The following is a 21,135-nucleotide window of genomic DNA, read 5'->3' as shown; positions in this document are numbered from 1 at the left end:
CTTGGGACAGCCAGCCAGGGTGTAGAGATTACAGGGGAAACTAATTTATGATGCCTTTCTCGTCTGACTCGGTAGTTTCAGGGCTGAAGAGAAACACTGCAAAGCCCCTGATGTTTCGGCCAGCAGGTAGTTACAGTCAGTGTTCTTATACTATTTTTTTTTAATGTTTGAATTAAAGATTAAAAGTAATTATTCTGATGCATATATACACGATAACACTTGCTCTGAGAAACAGGCTTGATTTACAACTCCTTAATCCTGTACCTTATGATGCATGGCCTGAGCAACATGATTCAAGAACAGGCTGTACCAACACATTTCAAACTGACACATGGAAGGCTGTATAAGCAATGCAATATAAAATGTAGGCAAACATGGGCATAGTATGTGGCGTCATCTGTAGGGGAGACTGGGGTTGGGTGGCACACAGCTTCTGGCCCTTTGAAGGTCACAGAAAATATAAAGTAACATTAAAATGCTTGTTTTAGTCACCTGCACTCATCTACTATGTTAAAACACTTAAAAGTCACTACCTTTTTTGGTGAGGGTAAGATGTAGGTTTTATAATATTGAAAGTAAAAACAGTCTATGGAATAAATGTATTATAAAACTGTGTTAGAGATATTGGAAATGTGTTACTTTTAGTATATAGACAAGAATCGGCTACATTTTGATAGAAGATTGAAAGTCTCTGATGAGCAACAGTAGCTGGCTAAAGTATTTTCATCACACAGTTGGGTCAAATGGAAGCAGGATTGGTTGGCACACTGATTTTGGGGGTGGTTGGCACAGGTAAATTTGAATATAATATATATTTTGTTTGGTGTATTTTCAAGTTGAAAAACAATGTTTATAATGTCAGTGGCAAATGTAATTACACATTCCTGCTGATAAACTGTTTAAAACTATTGTTTGGTTTTCAAAATGGGCAGATATACTAGTAAATGTTTGTTTTCTAGTTGTTAAACGTTCAAATAATTTTGAACATTTAATTCCTTTTTCTAACCAAAGCATTTCAACATCGTGTCAACCATACTAGTACTAGTACTGCAATCTTTGCCAGTATTCCTGAACCAGAAGTCAAATTTGAGAAGGCATGGGTGGAGGTGATGTTGGACAGGTGGCAACCAGTTGTGAGTTAGGCGGAGAGAGATGTCAATCGAGGAGAATACACACTAAACCGTACTTATTTTGGGCCTTAAAGAAATACTTCACCCACAAATGACCATTTGTATTTCAATGACTCACCCCATGTTACCTTGAATACATGAAGAAAACTTTCTTTCTCATACAACTTGTGCAGTATAATCCAAGTTTCATTTATCGAGTTATATGCTTAGTATCTCCCAAACGCATTGTTGCTAAAACCTTACCCCCACATACGAGTGGCACACTTGTGCAATTATGTGTTTGAATTTGGTTCATTTGTAAATGGATGTTCTGATATAGTTTTTGCTGTTGTTGAATTTGGACCCTTATGACTTCATCAAGAATTTTCTCAGTTTTTGGATTCTTTGGTCACTCCAGGCATGTGAAGAAAAACATTTTCTTTATGAATTGGACGTAACAAAGGGTGAGTAACTGATAAACAAATGATCATTTTGTGGGTGAAGTAATCCTTTAATCACTCTAATGCAGCTTTAATCACTCTTATTAATCAGTTGGGGTTTTTTAAAGTTCTTGCTGCTTAGAGGAAAAACTAGCTCACTAGCTGACTAACAACATTTGCTGTTTACACTTTTACTGTTTTCTATTTTACCCAGCATTAAACATGAGTCTGTAAACCTGTAAATTTAGGAATTTGCACGTTGACCTCCCCAGACTATTAACCGTATGTCAGGGACATAATAGAACCATTTTACATGCTCATGCAACCCAATATAAACACATTTAACACATTAAACAAAAATGTGAAGACTGAACGTTTTCAATGATGGTATAATTATGTATTAGATTGCGTTACATTGTACAAATGTTCATGGTATTGTGCCCACCTCTCATGGTTGAAGACCAAGGAAGAGGCTCTTTAAGTCCAGTTTCCAGTTTCTTTCAGGGCCATAGCTGTGATTGTATAGGTGTTGTCTGTGTTGTAATGAAATAAGACATCTGTCATGCACTCAGGGTGCCATTATCTCCAGCCACGGATACACGACACACACATGCACGTATTCTCTACCTTTAGGACAAGCACGGGCCATCCAGCAGGTTTTTAGTGAGTGGAGAGGGGTGAAGGAAATGATCCATCACTGAGAGTAAACTCTAAACAGCCTAATGACACGTGGCAATATAAAATGGAAAATTCAAATAAACACCAGTGGGCCTGTTTGGAGGCACTCCTGGTACAATAGCCCAAACACTGGGCATTTGAGTAATCATTACTAGTCATAACTCAGCACACTGGAGATGTTAAATAAACAGTATACTTCTGTAAGGCATATACAACAAGGCCCAAATTTACTTTAGCCGTATCACAGGAATCTGTGAGGTAAAGGACACTCACCAGCCACGCCAGAGACAGTATCTTTTAATGTCATGTCACGTCCTTTCATCAACAGCCAAGCCTTTCTGTTAGTCTGATAGAAAAACTTACTACTGTATGCCTTGGTGGCCTCTGAGCTGATTTGTGGCTGTTGCATGACATAACAAGAAACCCAAACTGTTTGGAAACCTTCAGAGCTCGACAGTCTATACATAGCCGGTCTGATTTATAACACATCTGTGCCTCAAAGAGCGCTATAGGACATATTGTATCGCCATTTTCCAGCACGCTTGTTTTGCCAGCTCTACCTCTGTGTTTTAGTTCAGCTGGAGAAAAGAAGTTGAAAATCGTTTTCACTATTACTCAAACGCGTGCTCGTTATAAACCCCAGAGATGATTTATAAAACCATAAGCTGGTGAGCATCCAGGACCGATGTGGACGCTGACCTCATAGGTGAAACCCTGCCTCTAATTGGATCCTAATTGGGCTTGATTACAGGGTTATTAGGAAGAGTTCTCCGAACCCAGCCAGGCCAAGCCCCCTGGTTGGGTTAACACTGCTGCCAGATACTGTTATGAAGCCCAGGTAAGGTGTCACCGCAGGGCTAAAACCCAGCGGGCCCTCAGTTAGAGCTGAAATTGAGGCTATTACATTACTGATATTTCTGAGTACAATTTAATGCAATTTAAAAGCGGACAAAGAGGAATAATCACTTAATAAATAATGTTCTTAAAGGATTACAGAGTGGTTATTGAACACTACCTCATGCTGTTGAACGGTAGTCTGGAACACTGTAGATCCTTTTCCCCAGTCCTCATAGCCGAAAATCTTCCAGATATGTAAGAAAAGTGGCTTGTCAAACATTACCACGGTAATGCCTCTCTTGAGGAAATCTCTCTAAAGGTAAAAAAAAGAATTGATAATTGATCAAGAAACAACTTTTCCCTCCAAGACAACACACATGTTTCTTTGTAAGGTAATTAATCATTGTTAGTATCCTGCAATGTCTGTTATCAAGACAGAGATCAGGCATGATACAAGCATGGACCGATATTAGCCTTGATGTCTAACACTGATATGGTTATAGCATGAAAATAAATTCTCCCTCTTTGCTTTTGCATCTTACACATCCTCCTGGAATATAATTTATGAATATTTTTAAGATTGGTCTCTTTGATTTTGTTACTGGTAGACGAAAAAATGCTTCTGTTGCATGTGGATAACCATGTATCTCCATCTACAGTCATGGCAAGGTTCATTTTCCCCACTTTTAACAGGGAGGTAGAAGAAGAAGTACAACAATTTGACAGAATACCATAACATTATTTGATTTTGATTTAACTCACACTGTAATTTCTTTTTCTAACTTGCAGTAGCAGATCATTTGGGGCATGGGGGCAGTATAAACAAGTTGCAAACACATCATTGAAATTTAAGGTTGATGTGGTGAACTTGTTATCAAACACAGTTGTCAATTTCCCCTCCATCAGTTAAGGAGTAACAATATTACTCATTTGAAGTCGTGTTGGTGTCAACCTCTCTTTTAGCTCTGTTTTTGGTCTCTACCAACTCCCACAAAAAATATCAGTTTCTTTAGCTTCTAAGTGCTCCACTATGTTCACCAGCTAGTCTCTAACTGTGTCTGCCCAGCTGTTTGGTGCTGAGCAGGAAGTGTATAGTGGGTTTTTAGAGCTCTATTGTTGGAAACTGCATGGTGCAGCTGAAAGTGACACTATGAGAGCAGTGAGAGTGCAGATTGCTGTGATTGTGTAGCGACACCTTTCACATTAAATGTCTAAATATCACAAAAATGTTTTCACACTTTGCTGAGGAGGAACAGTTTGAAACAAGTATTAATTCGAAGAGAAACAAACAAGCAGATGAAAACATCAGATCTGTGGAGACTGTCATGTTCCTCCAGTTACAGTAATACATGAAACCAGTGCAAATTCCCATCAGCTGCCACCATGTATGCACATACATGTCAGGTGTCCATGCATTAACATACACACAACCTCACAACTGCTTGTCACTAGTACAATGATGCCTCACTACAAAAATTGGTTTATGAGTTATGAAAGGGGGCTTGGAAAAATGGTGTCTGAGTGTTTGTGTGTACCTTTCTGTTAGGTTTGGTCAAGTTTCAGCCTCCTAGGGCAAAAACTGTGGCTGCCAAAGAGGGGAAATTTTGGTGGACTGACCAACCAATCAAGCAAGCAAGCTATAGAGTTGAAGGTAGCAGGGAATAAACATACAACATACATGTAAGTGCCATATTTCCATCACGTTTTCCCCCAGTTTTCAACTATCCACAGTCTTTTAATCGCATCATGTCGTTGGGCCATCTTCTTCTGCAATGTTCTTTATGGGCGGGGATTTGGTTAAAAATTAAGTTGAAGTTGTGAATAGGTTTTACAAAAAAAAATTTATTCAGGATGTTATGTCTCTGTTCTTGCATCCTCCCTGTTGGGCAACAAGCAGTTTTATGTTGTTCGAGGTCAAATGAGACCTAAACTTTGAGCCGTTTCAATCCAACATGTGCCTGAGTGTCCTGTGTAAAGAGGGTTTTATACATGTTAAAACCGCTGTTAGCTCTCAATAATATGTGTGAAAAAAGCCTTACATTTATGTCATTCTCTTGGTCCCCTGACAGCCATTACTAACCCAATATCCTGTTTCAGAGAGAGTGAGCCTCCAGCATGTTTCTTTTGGCCCCTCACCAAATCTCGGAAGTATGAAAATTACCCATCCAGTCATGGCCTGCAGCTCTTTAAAAGCCATCAGCGTTCCTTCTGACAAACCTCCACATTGCTCAGAGGCCAGACCTGACTGGCAGAACACAACTCTGCCCATGGCCACCACCGACCACAAAACCCTTCACCTCCCTCCCCTCTGGAGGAACAAAGTAACCAAGGTCATTTCAAGCCGTTTGTAAGGCCACATAATTCAACGACTGCGAGGCCTGGCGATTATAGTTATGCAGAAAGCCCAGATAAACAGCATGGGCTTCCTCTCAGCTCGTTATCAGCTTTCTCATACACTGGCTGGCCTGCGCTTTACCCCCGCCTCGCTCAACGTGTCACATCCCTCTGGAGTGTCAGACCCAGAAATAGTTTGACATGTTGTCTCTGAGTGTGCTCTCCTTCTCTTTTTGTGAGGATGAGACTCCAGAAGCTACTGGTATAAATGTCTTTCAGTGTAGTGGCTTCCAAATGTGTAAACTCAGATGGTCACAGTAGGACCACTTGTGCTTTGAGTGCTGCGTAATAATAGGTTGTCAACGAAGTTCCATGAGGCTTTCAAGAGAAGACGCATTGTGTCACAACTGACAAATACGAGACAACATTGTCAGCCTGTGCTGGACCTAGCACATTCAGTACAATAATAATAAAATAAACAATAGCAGAATAAGCTATGTGCAAATTCGCACATTTTGTTTTGTACTGCGACCCAGATGGCTTTGGCCTTTTCATTTTCTCTTACTCTAATGCTCTCCACATACACTTCACTGTATCTTTTCCCTTATTTTCGATATTTCTGAATGTAAAAACAAAAAGGTGAGGCAGGGTGGGGGTGATTTGGTGCCCCCTCTCTGGGTGGTGTCTATGTCACCTATAGGAAGATCTACCAGTGTTTTCAGCCAAAGCTAATAATAGTTCTTTCTCTGATTTAACAAAGCGAAAGAAAAAGTTCGCCTTCACTCAGACTGAGTCGAGTATGATTAATGCTGCTGCTGTTGACATGAAGTGAACAAATGAATCAAGCTCCATCCAAACCAAGAAGGAAAAGCATCATTCAGAAGCATTTCAGGATTACTGGCATTCCCAAGAGGCTGAGGTATTCGCCGGATTCCTCAAACACATTCATGCACAAACAGCGTCAGGTGTCAGGTGCTGCTTTCAGTCCTGCCAGTGTCAGGTTGGGATCGTTAAGAACGTCAGGCTCGGCGCTGTGAAGGGTTTGAGCGGCAACTGGCAATGCACCAGGACCCAGGCTTTCACTGAAACAGATGCTTGCCTTTATGAATTGTGGCAGATCCTCAGTACTAGACTTTGCGTCACATTTCTTGGTCAGCCAGCCTTGCCAGGAATGACTTGGAACTGCTGTACAAAAGCTATCCTGCTACACAACTCATGCAAATGTGAAATGTATGTGTGTGTGTGTGTGTGTGTGTGTGTGTGTGCGCGCATTTAAATTGCAGATGGAGTGCGCTGAGAGAAACCGGATGCAAAATGAATTACATTTTCTACAGTATGTCCACTTGTGGTCTCCGCGTGGTTTTGGTGTTTTCGAGTGTTCGACGGCCGGTCGTTGAAATTGCTTTCTTTGAAACTGAATAGTCTCAGTTTGCTCTCCGTGTTTAACTATCATCATTTGAGAGAGCTGGTTTTGCTTGGCATTTCACCGTCACATGTATGAGGTCACTTTCAGACACACAGGCATAAAACTTCTGTTTATCTCCCAGGCGTGTGTGTAAAGTTTAGCAAGGGCATGTGTGTGTGTGTCAAAAGGAGCTGTCAGTGTGTTATGCTGCAGCCCCCTCCTGTTGTAACTGACAGTACTGTGGCTTACACACCAGCAAGCCATAAGTTCATGCGCTGGTAGTACAGCACCCAGTGTGTGTGTGTGTGTGTGTTTGTGTGAAAAAATTGCTAATGGTGCACATGCAGAGTGACGATGTGTACATGGATGAAAGATAGTATCAGACAAGTATCTGGAGTCCTGATCTGACAAATGAGAATGAGACACAGACACTTAGAACTTTAAGAATAACTTTGGTGTTTCTCAACCTGGACCCAATCTTCCCAAAATTTTGTGTCTAAGTGACAAACGTATTTAACAAGACCGCTTTTTAGATATTTAGCAGTGTTACTAGTTGAGGCACGTTTGCACCGTGGTTGTACATCTACTAAAAGTGTTTGGTTTTGCCACTGATTTGCTCAATGTGAGTGTCTGACAGCATTATAGAGACCAACCTTTTTGTTAAGATCCTTTTTGTTTAACCAGAAACAGCCCCAAATTCGCCAACGCCAAATCCACCAGACTGCATTTGAATAAACAGTAATTTTAGCATATGTAGAGCCAGCATATTTTCATATCTCACTGGGTGAATTAAGGGTTTGTTTCAACCAAATCAGCGTTTGTGTCTGTTAGAATAGTGGACAGATGAACCACAACCACTTCTGTGAGTTTTAGTATGTTTCTGTTGACTTTGAAGGAAGTATATTACTGTTTATTTAAATGGAGTCTGGTGGGTTTCGAGATGGCCATTTTGGGGCCGTCTCTGGTTAAACAAAAAAGATCTTACTCTTAAACAAAAAGACCTATCTCTGAAGGTGTCACTTCCATATGGTGTCAAACAATCAGAATAACAATTTGAGCCTGTCAGTGCCAAAAACAAGCACTTCTAATAGAAATTGATTGATGGTGTAAACATGCCCTGAATACGTACATTACAGTCGGTTTTTGCCACTGCCAGCTGCAGCCCTCTTGCTCAATACTGGCCCATTTTCAAAAATTGTGGTTCCCATTAGTCACTAAGACACAAAACATGGGAAAATAGGATCAACATTGAAAAATACTAAACCTAGCCTTTAAAGGATAATTCAGAATCTGGGGGTTTCTATTGGTTATGGTTATGTCATGTTTGTCTGCAATCCTGGTAAATGGCAATATCAATAAAAAAGAAGGTTGAAGAGACAGAGACATTTGGTCTTATCATCAGATAGGCCTCTTAAGTCTGCTGATATGTGCTACAGATCAACACCAACATGAACAGAACCCAATGGTGCTCCATGATGTCCGAATCCAGATAGAAATTTTTGAGGGGTTTATTGTCTTTTTACTCACCAACTGTATGACCTATAATCAAACAGCCTTTGTAAATGCAAACCAGACCAGCTGGAAAATTGAAACAATGAATTATCCTCACACTGGGTCGAACTTAGGAACTGGACCTTTAGGTGTGAACCTGCTCTGAAACTTCTAGCCAGGGTTTAATTTCCTTGTTAATATCAGGCATACAGGCCTCCATGCTTGTGAATCATTTAGGAACTGTGATAGCATGCTGTTCTCTTTCGCACCTGAAAACATAAAGAGAGACAGGAAGAGAGGTTTGCTCATCAGGTGTACATGGAGTCCAAACCAGACAACCTGGACATTGATCAAGAAGAAGTCATTTGGAAACTTCACTTAGACATAGAGGAATGTCTGTAAACTCCCAGATTGTTGATATTGTATGAGTAAGCTAACTTGCGTGGTAATACATAAATGACTCACAATTTTGTACGTGGTTGCTCTTTTGATGCTTGGCCATGTTCCAACCTGTGAACTCAGTTTAGCTTTTTTTTTAGACGAATGAGGATGTGTTGATGGATAGTTTAGGACAAATACCAACACTGTTAGTTCTCCTGAATAGCATCCAACTCCCCTCTCTCATACCGGTGCCGTTACACATCTGAAAGCAATAAAACCAGGAAAAGAGAGGGACGGGCAAATTTTAGATGGTGAATGAAGAATTTTAACAAGTTAATAAAGACCTTTTAATACTGTACCTGTTTACAAGGTTTTATGTGAAGCTGAAAAAGGGTAAACTTTACACAGTGAACTGATGTTTGATGGGCAAACAGTAAACTGCTGCACGTAAGCTTTGTTAACACATGTTTGCGATACCTCCAGGGACAATTACTCTTCATAAACATAATACTCAAGTGTTATAGTTTGTTTTAATTCACATTCATGCTTTCATTTCAGCTAACCTGGACAGAGATGCATGAACATGCGCCAGAGGAACTGAGAGAAAATGACTGTTTTATTCAGATAGTTGTGTCAGATGGTTCAGTGGTACTTCTTGTCCTTTGCAAACAACATTCAAAACCCAATAAAGGAAAATGTGAGTGTGTGGGTTTGTTTTTTTTTTTCACTTCTAACAACATATTATCAAGTCTTTCCCCAAAAATGTACTACCCTGTTTGCCTCCAGTCAAGCCTCAAAGAAGCATGAAATAATCCAATACTTTACTGACCTCTGCTGGTGACAGGGAGGTAGTACAATAAGTACAATAGCATGAAAAGCAACATATCACATTTAAAACTACTGTTAATAAAGATGAATAAATGCCTCTCTAAAACACTTTTAACAAAAACCGAACATTCTAACTTTTATGATGGGAGGATTCGTTGCAGGGCTGTTGTCTTAGACTGTATTAGTTTTAGTTTAGGGTGTCTAATAAACTAGCAGCTGAGTGTATCTTAATTATTCTCACATGAACTCAAACAAAAAGTCTGGTCTCTGTTAAATTAAGGTTTACTCAACTCAAGTGAATGGCAGCATTCCAGGGAAATGGATGGCCAATTGACTTTAAATAAATATCAGTATTGGAAATGAATAATTATTTAAGTTAACCAAATCTGTGTTTAACTAAACACAGATTGTGCAACAGATTTCACAGTGTTGTACTAACAAATGTGTTCCTACTGATCAACTGGTGAAATGAATATTCACATCTGATAATGACTTAATGATGGGATGGTCAGAAAAACCCCATGTTACAATGCATCAATCTCTGTTAAACCCAGTGAGACATTTTAAATGTCACCCCAAATTTCAAAAATGCGTATTTTTTCTCTTACCTGTGGTACTATTTATCAGCTAGACTGTTTTGGTGTGAGTTGCTGAGAGTTTGAGATATCGCTGTATACATGTTTGCCTTCACTCAATTAGAATGGAACTGGATGGGACTCAGTTTGTAGTGCTCAAAGTGCCAAAAAGATAAATTTGAAAAACTGAACAGCAATGTCTCTTTCCAGAAATCATGACCCGGTTACTCAACATAATCCACAGACTTTATCAGGCTGTTCTCATGCACTATTCATAGTATACCTCTAAAAGTAATGCACCACAACTTGTGTATAACCCGTGTAATCAGGAAGGCTGCGATCATGTGACCAATGCACTGAAATAAGTAAAGAAGCAGGAAGTACAAAGAGCAAAAGTCTGTGTAAGGATGCAGGCTGAGTTAGTGGATGGGTCAAACAACACAGGATTTTCCCCTGGGAGACTGGTGCTCGGCACTGTGTGAAACCAAGTGAACTTTGGCTTATTTTAAGGTCTGTTGTCACTGTTTTTTTCCTGTGGCTAATCTACTTAACTTTACGTTAAGTATGTAACCTTTAGTCATGCCATTTGTGGACTGTAATTCATTAGATATCTGTTGTAAAAGGATACACCTACCTTGTTGTGAGCAGTTTCATGGAGGAACTAAATTCTTCCTACCAAACTACACCTGCCAACTGCCAGCAAGAGATGTAAGCATTAATGGCATCTTTCTTGGCTAAGCTATTACGTTGGCTAGCTCAGTGGTGCTAGGTGAGCTAGCAGTAGATGCACACTTCTTCTGCGTGGTGATGCAGTTGGTGGGTGTAGCTCAGTGGAAAGCAAATAGTTCCTACATGAAACTGCTCACAACAAGGTCTGTGGATTATCTTGAGTAATCAGGTCATGATTTCTGGAGAGAGACATTGCTGTTGAGTTTTTCAAATATTATTGCTTTTGCCACTTTGAGCAACACAAGCCGAGTGCCATCCAGTTCCATTATATTGAAGAGAAGGCAGACATCTCTATGGCCAATATTTCCAACACTCAGCAACTCACACCAAGACAATGCAGATCTAGACATAAAACTACAGGTAAGAGGACAAATGTGTATTTTTGATATTGGAGTCAACTGTCCCTTCAAACTTGCTTCAAGAGGCAGGAACTGTGTGGAAACATGTTCAATTTCAAATTGCCAAACTTTGTCAATCCCTGCTGCCATTTTGTGCAGCAACAGTCTTACTGTAATCCCCCTAGCTGATCTAAAGATCATGGTGAGGCAGACGTTCATGGTTTATGTTTTTCAGTGTCCAGCCACCCAGCTGGATGTAGCCAGCAGCTCCGTCATATCAGTGACCAGGCAGCTTGTTTGATTCTAAAATGGAAAGTCTGGCTGTGATGGTTCTCTTTGGTCTGTCATCTTAATCTTCAAAGTCATTCAGAGGAACTGAACCTCCTCATTTGCTGCTTCTGGTCAATCTGAGTGACTCACACCTTCCAGTCTGCATGCATATATTCTTACACACACACACACACACACACACACACACACACACACACACACACACACACACTCCTTCCTCAGAGGTCTATCATGCTCCACTATGAGTTGCACCTCCAGGAGACACAAGAAGAAGAAAAGAAAACATTTGCTCATAATCCTGTTTCTCATCCCACATCAGAGTACTGAACAGATTACACACACATTGTGTTTGCTGCAGCCAAATTCTACTAAACAGCTTTATGGGGATGAATGCAGACTTTACAAGTGTAGTTTGATCATTCCTCACAGGGGAACAAAAGGGACACAGCTGAGTACTTCCAGAAAACCCCAGAATGCTCTTAAACTTGTATTTTGCACTTGTTTTGCAAGTTGAGTGAGTATGATGTTGTTGGTCTGCCCTAACACAACCTAGAGACTTACAACTGGGTCTGAACCCTGATCAGTGGACTTGTATCATTGTTCAGAGTTTCAGATCAGATTGGAAACTGGTTTATTAGTTATTAGCTTCTGGACATCTTTGTTGGGGGGAAAAAAAAAAACAGGAACCAGTCAAATCTGAAACACGTACTGATTTTTAAAAACCAAAGTAACGAGCTAACTGCTTCATGGAACAGGCCAGATGTTCTCAGTACAGTTGTGCCACCTTGAGGCTAACTGTGAAAACCACATCTTTCTCAATCAACCAAACCACTCAGATAAAAGGTTGTTTCATTAACAGTATTAACAATATAGGCTAATATTTACTTGATAAGATGTTTTGTCTTCTGTTTGTCCTCTCATTATTCCCACTGGCTGATGATGAAGCTAATGATGTTGACTTAAGAAGAATACAGCCTTTTGTCAACTACTGATTTCTCACTAAAGTGATGTTTTTTTCTTTGAAATATGTCCTCACCAACATAGCTACAGTGAAACTGAAAAGTAGACTTGATTCAAAAACATATTACTAACACACATTTTAGCTGCAGTGCAACTTTCTGGGAGAATGGGACACTTTTGTTGGTACAGTGGGACACTACTGTTGTATTAGAGCAGTTTTTCATTGTTACTGTGTAATAAAAAAAAAATGCATCCTTTCTCTTTGTCTGATTCACACTATTAAGTCTTCAAAACTGACATCTGAATGCAATGACATCAATAGTTAACATAGCTGGGGAACATGGATGTAAAACTATAAAAAGTGATACAAATGTATGTCATTAAGATCTGTAATATTTGAAATTTGCTCTTGCTCTCTATTCACTTTCCTCCATTAATATATACATTTTTCCTACTTGCTTCTACCCTGCGTAGCTTAGTATTTTATTTTTATTTCACTTCCCTTTTTTCCTCTCTTCCTGATAGTGTGCTTGTTATTTCATTTGGGCAAATTATTCTGAAATATGAGCTATCACCACAATTTCATATAGGCCTACGTATTTTTAAAAATACGGGGGAATTCCCCCCGAGGTCAGTCAGGTGTTGATTGAAAATGGTCCCCCCAGCGTTAAATAGGTGATTACGGCCCTGATGAAATATATTTGAAGACATGAACAGAATGAAGATGCAGGGGCTGTGATTGGAACATAATGGTTTTAAATCACCTTAACTAATAGCTTCTAGTGGCCACACTTCGACAATAACTTCCCAGTGAAAGTCAAACAAAAGGCTGCAGGGGAACAATGGGTATCAGTCAGCAGGTGGACAGACAGAGGGATGTCCCGGTCCTGGGTCAGCCCCAGGTCGCTCGCGTCCCCTAAGCGACGGCCTGATTAATGCAAACACTGCGTTACTATGGAGGCCGAGACACAATCAGTTCACACACTCTCCAGGATTGACCCGGGACGGCAGCAGTGCGACCCGCGGACATGGAGGACGCAAGACTGGACTTTATAGGAGACTATGTGCTGAGGACTTTCAAACTGAAACAAGACAAATGGCAGAAGTGCGTGTCCAGCGAGGACAACAGGCAGGTGCTGCAGGAGTTTTTGGACAGCGCCGAGCGGAGGACTCTGGTGGTGTCTGTGAGCGCGGCCGGGTTGCTACAGCCCGCCGCAGGCTTCACAGCCGGCTGTAAGAGCAAGGCGGTGTACTTTGTGAAGCAAAGCAGGACAGCGCTACGTCCAGAGTCCATGAAGGACAACTTGGTCTACGGGGACTTGTCTTACGCTCCACTGGATCACTTTTCTGCTCTAGTTGAGGAGGTAAGCAAGCAGCAGAGCAGAGCTGTTAATTATTGTTAGATGCATGGAGAGGGGGCTCACATGACAACATGACCAAGTTTGTCTCTCAGCCACAGTGAAGCTGCTCAGCTGTGAGTGTGGACTTTTAAACTTTGTCACTCACTAGGCTAACTGTAACGTAACAGAATACATTCACTCAATGTACTCATAAATCGTATTTAACTTTTAAGTAACTTAACTATTTTACATTTCTTATGCTTGTAGTCCACTTCATTTCTGCACCCCCCCCCCCACCCCAACACCTTGTCTGCATCAGTGTCTAATTTGCAAACAGTTTGTGGGAGTGGTGGAAGGTAGGTGATTTAAATTTCCACTTCACTAGAGGGAAATATTTACATTTATTTTACAGATGTAGCTACAAGCAAGCAAATGAGCTTCATTCTGACCAGATAAGAGATAAGACTTTTAAAACAAAAGTGTCAAGTGTGCAGTAATATAACACTTTAAAAGGGGCCATTCTTCATAATCACAACTTTCACAGGTGATACCTTAAATATATTTGGCTGATCACACTTTTGTATAGGCCTATCCATATATATTTTATTTAGGTGACATTAAAGTTGCGCCTGGGGTTTCTAAGCCACCATAACCGGCACTATATCACAGCCTACTTACTTGAAATCCTGAGTGCAGAGCTGATCTTCTTTCAGGCGTTTTGTAAATGTATATTAGACCAAAAATATTGTCCGTGGCAAAAGTGTAAAGCTCTGTGTAGCCCTGCATTGAAATGATCAACTTCCTCTTTACATTTACCACAGACTGATATTAATGGAAGAAGGGAAATATATCTGTCAGCTGTGATTGGTTGTTCCTCATCACATGACTTGCAGTGTTGCTGCGTTCCAAAAGTTGAACTCTGTTTATCTGCACCTGCCGCACGTCTACATTGAAAACAATAAACTTGAGGGCCCAAAAAACACGTCATGGGTACCACCCCTTAGCAGTCACTCACTTGGCTCTACTTACATGTAGAGAGGAATCCTAGTGTAGGGGCAGACAAACCCTTTTGTGCCTTTAACACCCTTGACTAAAGATACCTCTTTCACTGGTTTTCAGTAACTCGATTGGTACCTTTTAATAACTTTGAACAATTGTATTATTATTAACATTTTTGAGAGGGGTCAAGCACAAATGTATCTAATGAAATGCACCATCTAAGTGTAACCATTCTTTCTTAATGGGTGACATTCTCCAGTCACTCTGGACAGGTAATAACCTGGATACAGTTTGTCTTCCAATAATCTTTCATCAACACAATCACAGCCTGGGATAAAACACAACTTCAGACTTATTCGGTTCATATCAGACTGTATTACTGTTGCACTCATTACACCTGCAACTGTAACTCTCGTTGTTGTCCTCTGTCGCCATATTGTGTTATAAAAGTGCTTCCCATGAAAAATAAATAAGAGCTATTAGAGTAATTAAAAATAATGTAGTGAACTAAAGATATATTATTTAGTATGGTATCTAAAGGTCAGTTACACAACATAGCTGAGTAAGATGAACTTGGAAAGAAAACCAGGTTACATTAGCACAACATATGGACTACTAAAATAATAAAAAACTAGAAAACTAGATTCTTAATTAGGGCCCTTTTAAAAGAAGGGTTGGATTACCTCAAGGCCCCCAACATTAGGTGGTGCATAAAGTAGGCCTATTAAGCACATTTGCAAATAATTACATTACCACACAGAGATCTGGAGCCTTCGGGCCCCCTGAGGGTCTGGGGCCCCGGTGCAGTTGCTTACATTTCCTGTTCATAATCCAGCCTGATTGTATTTATCAGACAGCTACTGTTGCTGTGAAAACGTGAAGGTTTTGCATACAGAAGCATGATGATTTTTTTTTAAATTATGATGTTACAGATTAAACAATAGTCAAGCTCAGTGCCACTTCAGCCAGCTACAACATCAATTAATCCAATTGTTAAAAAGGGCAGCACTATTTGGACTTAGGGCTGGGCAATATAACAATATTATATTCATATCCTGATATGTGACTAGATATCGTCTCTGATTTTGGGTATCAATATCATAAATGTTTTTTCCCGGTTTTAATGGCTGCGTGTATGTGATGTAATTTTCTGAAAATACCAGTACTGTTCTATCTTATCATTGTTCGTCTTTAACCACTTAGTCATCATATCCACATTAATGATGATTATTTATCGAAAATCTCATTGTGTAAATATTTTGGGAAAGCATCAGTAGTCAACCAGTATAGTCGCATTGTTGACATCGAGATATTTGGTAAAAAAATATCCTGATATTTGATTTTCTCCATATAGCCCAGCTCTACTTGGACTATTCCGCCCCCCCGCCCTCTTTGGTACGACCCGTCTCCTCAGCGTAGTTAGCGCAGAGGCAAGGACCGCAGGATAACTTTCTGGAAACTTCCATTAGTGTAGCCAATTGATTCCAAAACGGGTGTGGCTGTCTTTGTTTTTGACTTTTGTGTACGTCCATTGAGCTGTAAGTACTTTAAGTCACCTGTTAATATCGTTTAATGTTTGTTCATCCCCTTCAAAGACCATTCTTGGTGTCTTTTTATGTCGGCTAATATTACTGCTGGTAATGCTAATTAGGCCCACTTAAGAGCAATTAGCTTCCACCTGTGGAGCTGTTTCTTTTTTGTAGGATGATTTAATATGCGTAGCTGGCGCCATTTTGGTCTCAAGGTTCCACATTGTGGCAGCACTATGCATAGTGGTACATTAAGCCAGCCAACCTGTTTGAGTTTAACAGTTTGTATTGAGCTGTCTTATTTTGTTTATAATTCCTTCCTTTTTAGAAACTACACAAGCACTCACAAACAGAAACTTAATCTGCTAACAAATGTATACTGTACACCCTATCAAGCCAGGCAGCCATTGTGGTGGTATTGTGTCTCTTTGTAAACATTTTGTGTTTCTTTGAGGTAATTTTGTGTTTCTTTGTAGTTAATTTGCATCTTTCTGTGGTCATTTTGAGTGTCTTCCTGGTCGGTATAAGGTAATTTGAGTGACATTTTGCGGGTGAATGCCAGTGGGGGCCCTTACACTTTGGGCCCCTGGAGTTGTGCTCAGAATTAGTCTGGGGCCGTTTAGTGGCCGGTTTGGTAAGGACCCGGAACCAGGGCAAGAGAGACAGGATCCGTGATTCGATGGATGCACCTTTCCGTCAAAATAAAGCACCAAGCTAATAAAAATGCGGTGAAACTTTTTAATTTAAAGAATATAATTTACAAGAAAAGCCCCAAGCCATTAAATTAACCTTTTTCTTTTATTGTAAATCACCAGAATTTAAAGTTTTACTTTGGTGAACACTTTTACTTTGGTGAATTTGGTGAATTCCGGATCTGCTCTCTAGACTGGAACCAGAATCCAGACAAAATTCAGAGTGAATGGAAACCAGGCTCTTACCCGTACATGAAGAGCCTGGTGATGCAAGGCTAGCCCAGAATAGGCCCATTCAATAATCCATCAATGCAGCCATCCTCCCTCTTTTACTACTAATAATATGTAACATAACACTGACATGGCTCATTCTGTTGCACAATGGTACTGATACTTTTGATACGTACTCAAAGTAGACCAAGAACACAAAACTTTGACCATGACTACTTTCACTGACGTAACAGATGTAAATACGTTCTTACCACTCTATGCATCAAACTTCTACTCCAAAATAAACATTTTTCCATGTTGAGAAAACTCAGATTTCCTTATGCTCCTCCAGGTTGTGGCCCCACTGCTGTCTAACAGCAAAAACCAAATTGAATGGCCCAAGGTTGTGTGTCAGGACGTCTTACGCCATGTCCACTCCCTCAAGACCAATGTGTTTGTGGTGTCAGGCCAAGTCCAAGGCAAAACGCTGCTGCCTCTCCCTGCAGGCTCCGAGAGAGTAGAGCAAGCTGCTTTGGAGATGGACAAAAGGTAAACAAACACATGAGACATAAAGGTTCATGTCAATGCATCAGTTGTCCCACGTCTGAAGTAAATGGTTTCTTTGTGAAACCTCACAGGGGGGAAATTGTGGATAAGAGTATCATCCACTCCTTGGAGTCAGCAGTGATTGAGTGGAGCCATCAGATCCGCGCCGTCCTGAAGAAAGACTCCTCTGAGGCTCTGCTGGAGGGCAAAAACCCCACTCCACACACAGAGCTGCTCTTCTGGAAGAACAGGTCAGCGCCTCTGTTAATACAGACACTGAATATCCACTGGCAACTTCTGAGAAGCACTTGTTCCAGAGCTGTGATTGTGTGGAAATAACACGTCCCTACAGGATGTGAAAGTTGAATTGTTTCAGAAGTTTTTACTGGTGTTACTAATTATTTGAGATCCAGAACACCTGTGCTATCAAGTGAAAAATGTAATATGGACCCCAGTGTTTTATTTCTTTACATAGCAGAATTATATCTCATGAGACCAATAGCCTCTACTTTTTTGTTTGATAAGAACTTGTTTGTTCTCCATCTGTTTACAACTTCAGCATATGCAGTTATGGACTGCATCCAATCCAGTTGGACTAACTGAATTACAACCAGAGAATTCTCCCAGTACAATGCAGATACAGATTTCAGTCTGTCATCTCACCGTGAACATTTTCATACTCTCTGTTTCTTCAGTAGAAAATATCCCCTTGAAAATTATAGATAGTTAATTATTTTATCTATTCAGCTCCATTGTATTTGGCACAGATTCTGAAAAGAGATGTTTAATTTTAAATGCTCCTATAAAGTGCTGTGAGCATCACAAATTAGAGTCAATTGTGTACTAACCCACAAACCTGGACAAAAACTAAAAAAAGTAATTTTAGTAGTAATTTGGGTGAACTGGCTCTTTGAATAGCCCCCGATGTGAGAGGCAGGGAGAAAAACTTAATTTCTTAAAAGCAAGAAGTTCCACAACATGATAATACCCCAAATAGTTTATAAATGCCACTCAGAATATGCTGTCTGTCTTAACAAAATCTATATGTATTCATGATTTTCTAAACTCTGAAGACTCTACAAAATGATGGCATATGTGACCACAGTAATTTCTGGTACCATAAAGTGTTTTTGTTGTCACATCTTGTAACCGTAATTTGTTATAAACTTTTAAAAAAAATACAAATACTACTACAACACAAATAAAAGTGGAACAGAACAGAATAAAAAGGATGTGGTGCAATTAACAAGATTACACAAATAGTCTTTAAAAGATTTTGTAAAAGTAGTAACAGCTCAAGATCAAGGTAAAGTAACATGAATAAATTAATCAAGTTTAACACAAGATCTGCATATATAGACAGGCAGATCAGAGTCCCTATGGATGTGGAGTACTATGACACTGTGCCAAGAATGGTCCCTTAATCCTCTCAAATCTATTCTGTGTATTGAGCTCGTACAGATGCAGTCTTTCCATGTTTTATTATCCATAATGTTACGGAGCCAAAGTTCAAAGCAGGGTGGAGTGGTAGACTTCCAGGTGAGGGGAATGTTGTACAGCAACTCAAAATTTCTTGCGGAGCAACCAAAAATGGCCAGGCTCTGACTGGGCAGCAAATCTCAACAAATCTGCTTTTGAGTGTCACTCTGAAGTTATAGTCCTAAAGTTGTATGATGCACAGCAAAACCAGGAAAGATGCACAAGCGATCCTTAAGCAGAGCAGCACTTGTTGCACTAGGGAGACACTAATGGGGAAATGCAGTTAAGTTTTGTTTTTTAGTGATGCAGTATGTTCATCATCTTTTACTGGATAACACATTGCAAAGATAATAAAACTACAATGAACCAGGGTCATTGCTGCTGATATTACTCAATTCAAGTGACTGCCCCAGGCTTCCCTAATAAGATCTGAAGAAACCAAGTACTAAAACAGTTCACAAATTTTGATATTAGCTGCTTGAATTCTGAAGGTAGCAAAACATTTTCGAGAAAAGGATAAGTTTGGGGGGGGGGGGGGGGGGGGGCACTTTTCCTTAATGTAGTGTCTGACTTGACAATATAAAAAAAAGAAAATAAAAATTAAAGTTGGAAGTTTGAACTCAGTACTAAATTGAATAAATTATGTAATAGGGCCACCAATGTACAGATCTAAAAAAGTTCTGATATCCCTCTCTTTGTTAATTACTATAATGATTTGAGAGGTCCTGTCCTATATGGGAATGCGTCATGCACTTAATAATGCCACCTGTGCAAACACTGTGAAATTTAGAATGTAAAAAGCACAACTGAATGATCTCCGTAATAATAAACTTGACCTGACAGAAAAAAAGTATTTGATTTTCCAGAGTAAACCAATCAGACCTTTACTAACAGTAAAATAAAAATGTCTAGATGGCTCTGCCAGTAACTCTCCACACCAGCAGCGGTAGTCTGTTATGGTCATGCACAAAGGTAAACTGGAAGACCGTCTTAATGCTAGTTAGCCAGCTAGCAACATTAACACAATCCAATGTTGAAAGAACAACTCATATATTTACCATGTGCCAGTGAATAATAACACAAACCATCATGGAATGTCTCTGCTAAAGCTCAGTGGCTAAAGAAAAGTAATCTTGCCTTATGTAACAAGTTTGTTTGGTCTCACTCTCTCTTGCCTTTAGCTGTTTGTTTACTTTCCTCACTTCCATTTCTCTTCTTGTGCATTGTCACCAATGCAGATTCAATGTGCTGACTCTTTACTCACAAATTTAGAAATTTACTTAAAAGTAGCCGGTGTAACACAAACTAGTGGTGAAATGTAATAGCAAACTTTGTTTTCCTCTTTGAAGATATGCAGACCTGGAATGCATCCACTCGCAGTTAAAATCCTCAAAGGTGAATAAGATGGCAGTGCTGTTGGAGGCTGTGGAGAGCAGCTATTCCCCTGCTTTTACTAATATGCAGCAAGATGTCCTTGCAGGTAATGACACAGTCTGTACACCTGACAAGAGGGAACTGAAATGAGGGCTTGCTTTCCAAGGTGCAGCAGTTGTTAGGTTGACGGGCTTGTACGTGATTTACAATAATTTATCACAGGGTTCTTACGCAGTTTGAAAAAGTATGAAACTTGATTTTAGTCATTTTGAGGTCTGGATAAGTATGGGAAAAACCAGAGTTTGGAAGGATTTTTTTTTCCAGACCAGCGCCCCTGTTCTGTTTTCTAAATATAAAATTCAGAATTTCTAAAAATAAATTGAGCGTACATGCAGAGTGTTTTTCATGGTGTTTGGAGCAGGCAGGCAAAGTTTGTCTTAACATTTATGAGCTATGTAGTGATGTTATTATTTGTTATTATCACAAAAATGTACTATTTTGTCAGTGCAAGGAAACATTACCTGTATGTCTGAATTCATTGTTTCCATGGACAATAAATAAACAAGGTTG

General features: G+C 39.9%; 1 protein-coding gene across 1 annotated transcript in view; it reads left to right on the top strand.

Annotated features, from left to right (window-relative positions):
- The first annotated feature begins 13,350 nt into the window (after positions 1 to 13,350).
- The window catches only part of dnah9 (dynein, axonemal, heavy chain 9), a 202,293-nt gene continuing 194,508 nt past the window's right edge, over positions 13,351 to 21,135 (top strand). The window contains 5 exon segments of the mRNA XM_078163039.1: positions 13,351 to 13,366; positions 13,369 to 13,760; positions 17,519 to 17,715; positions 17,805 to 17,963; positions 20,541 to 20,671. Coding sequence (XP_078019165.1) covers positions 13,351 to 13,366; positions 13,369 to 13,760; positions 17,519 to 17,715; positions 17,805 to 17,963; positions 20,541 to 20,671 — 895 coding nt within the window.

The sequence above is a fragment of the Epinephelus lanceolatus genome, chromosome 21, assembly GCF_041903045.1.
Source record: "Epinephelus lanceolatus isolate andai-2023 chromosome 21, ASM4190304v1, whole genome shotgun sequence".
In the NCBI taxonomy this organism is placed as follows: domain Eukaryota; kingdom Metazoa; phylum Chordata; class Actinopteri; order Perciformes; family Serranidae; genus Epinephelus; species Epinephelus lanceolatus.
Note: the sequence above shows the minus strand (reverse complement) of the source record. Positions and strands in the feature narration are given on the sequence as shown.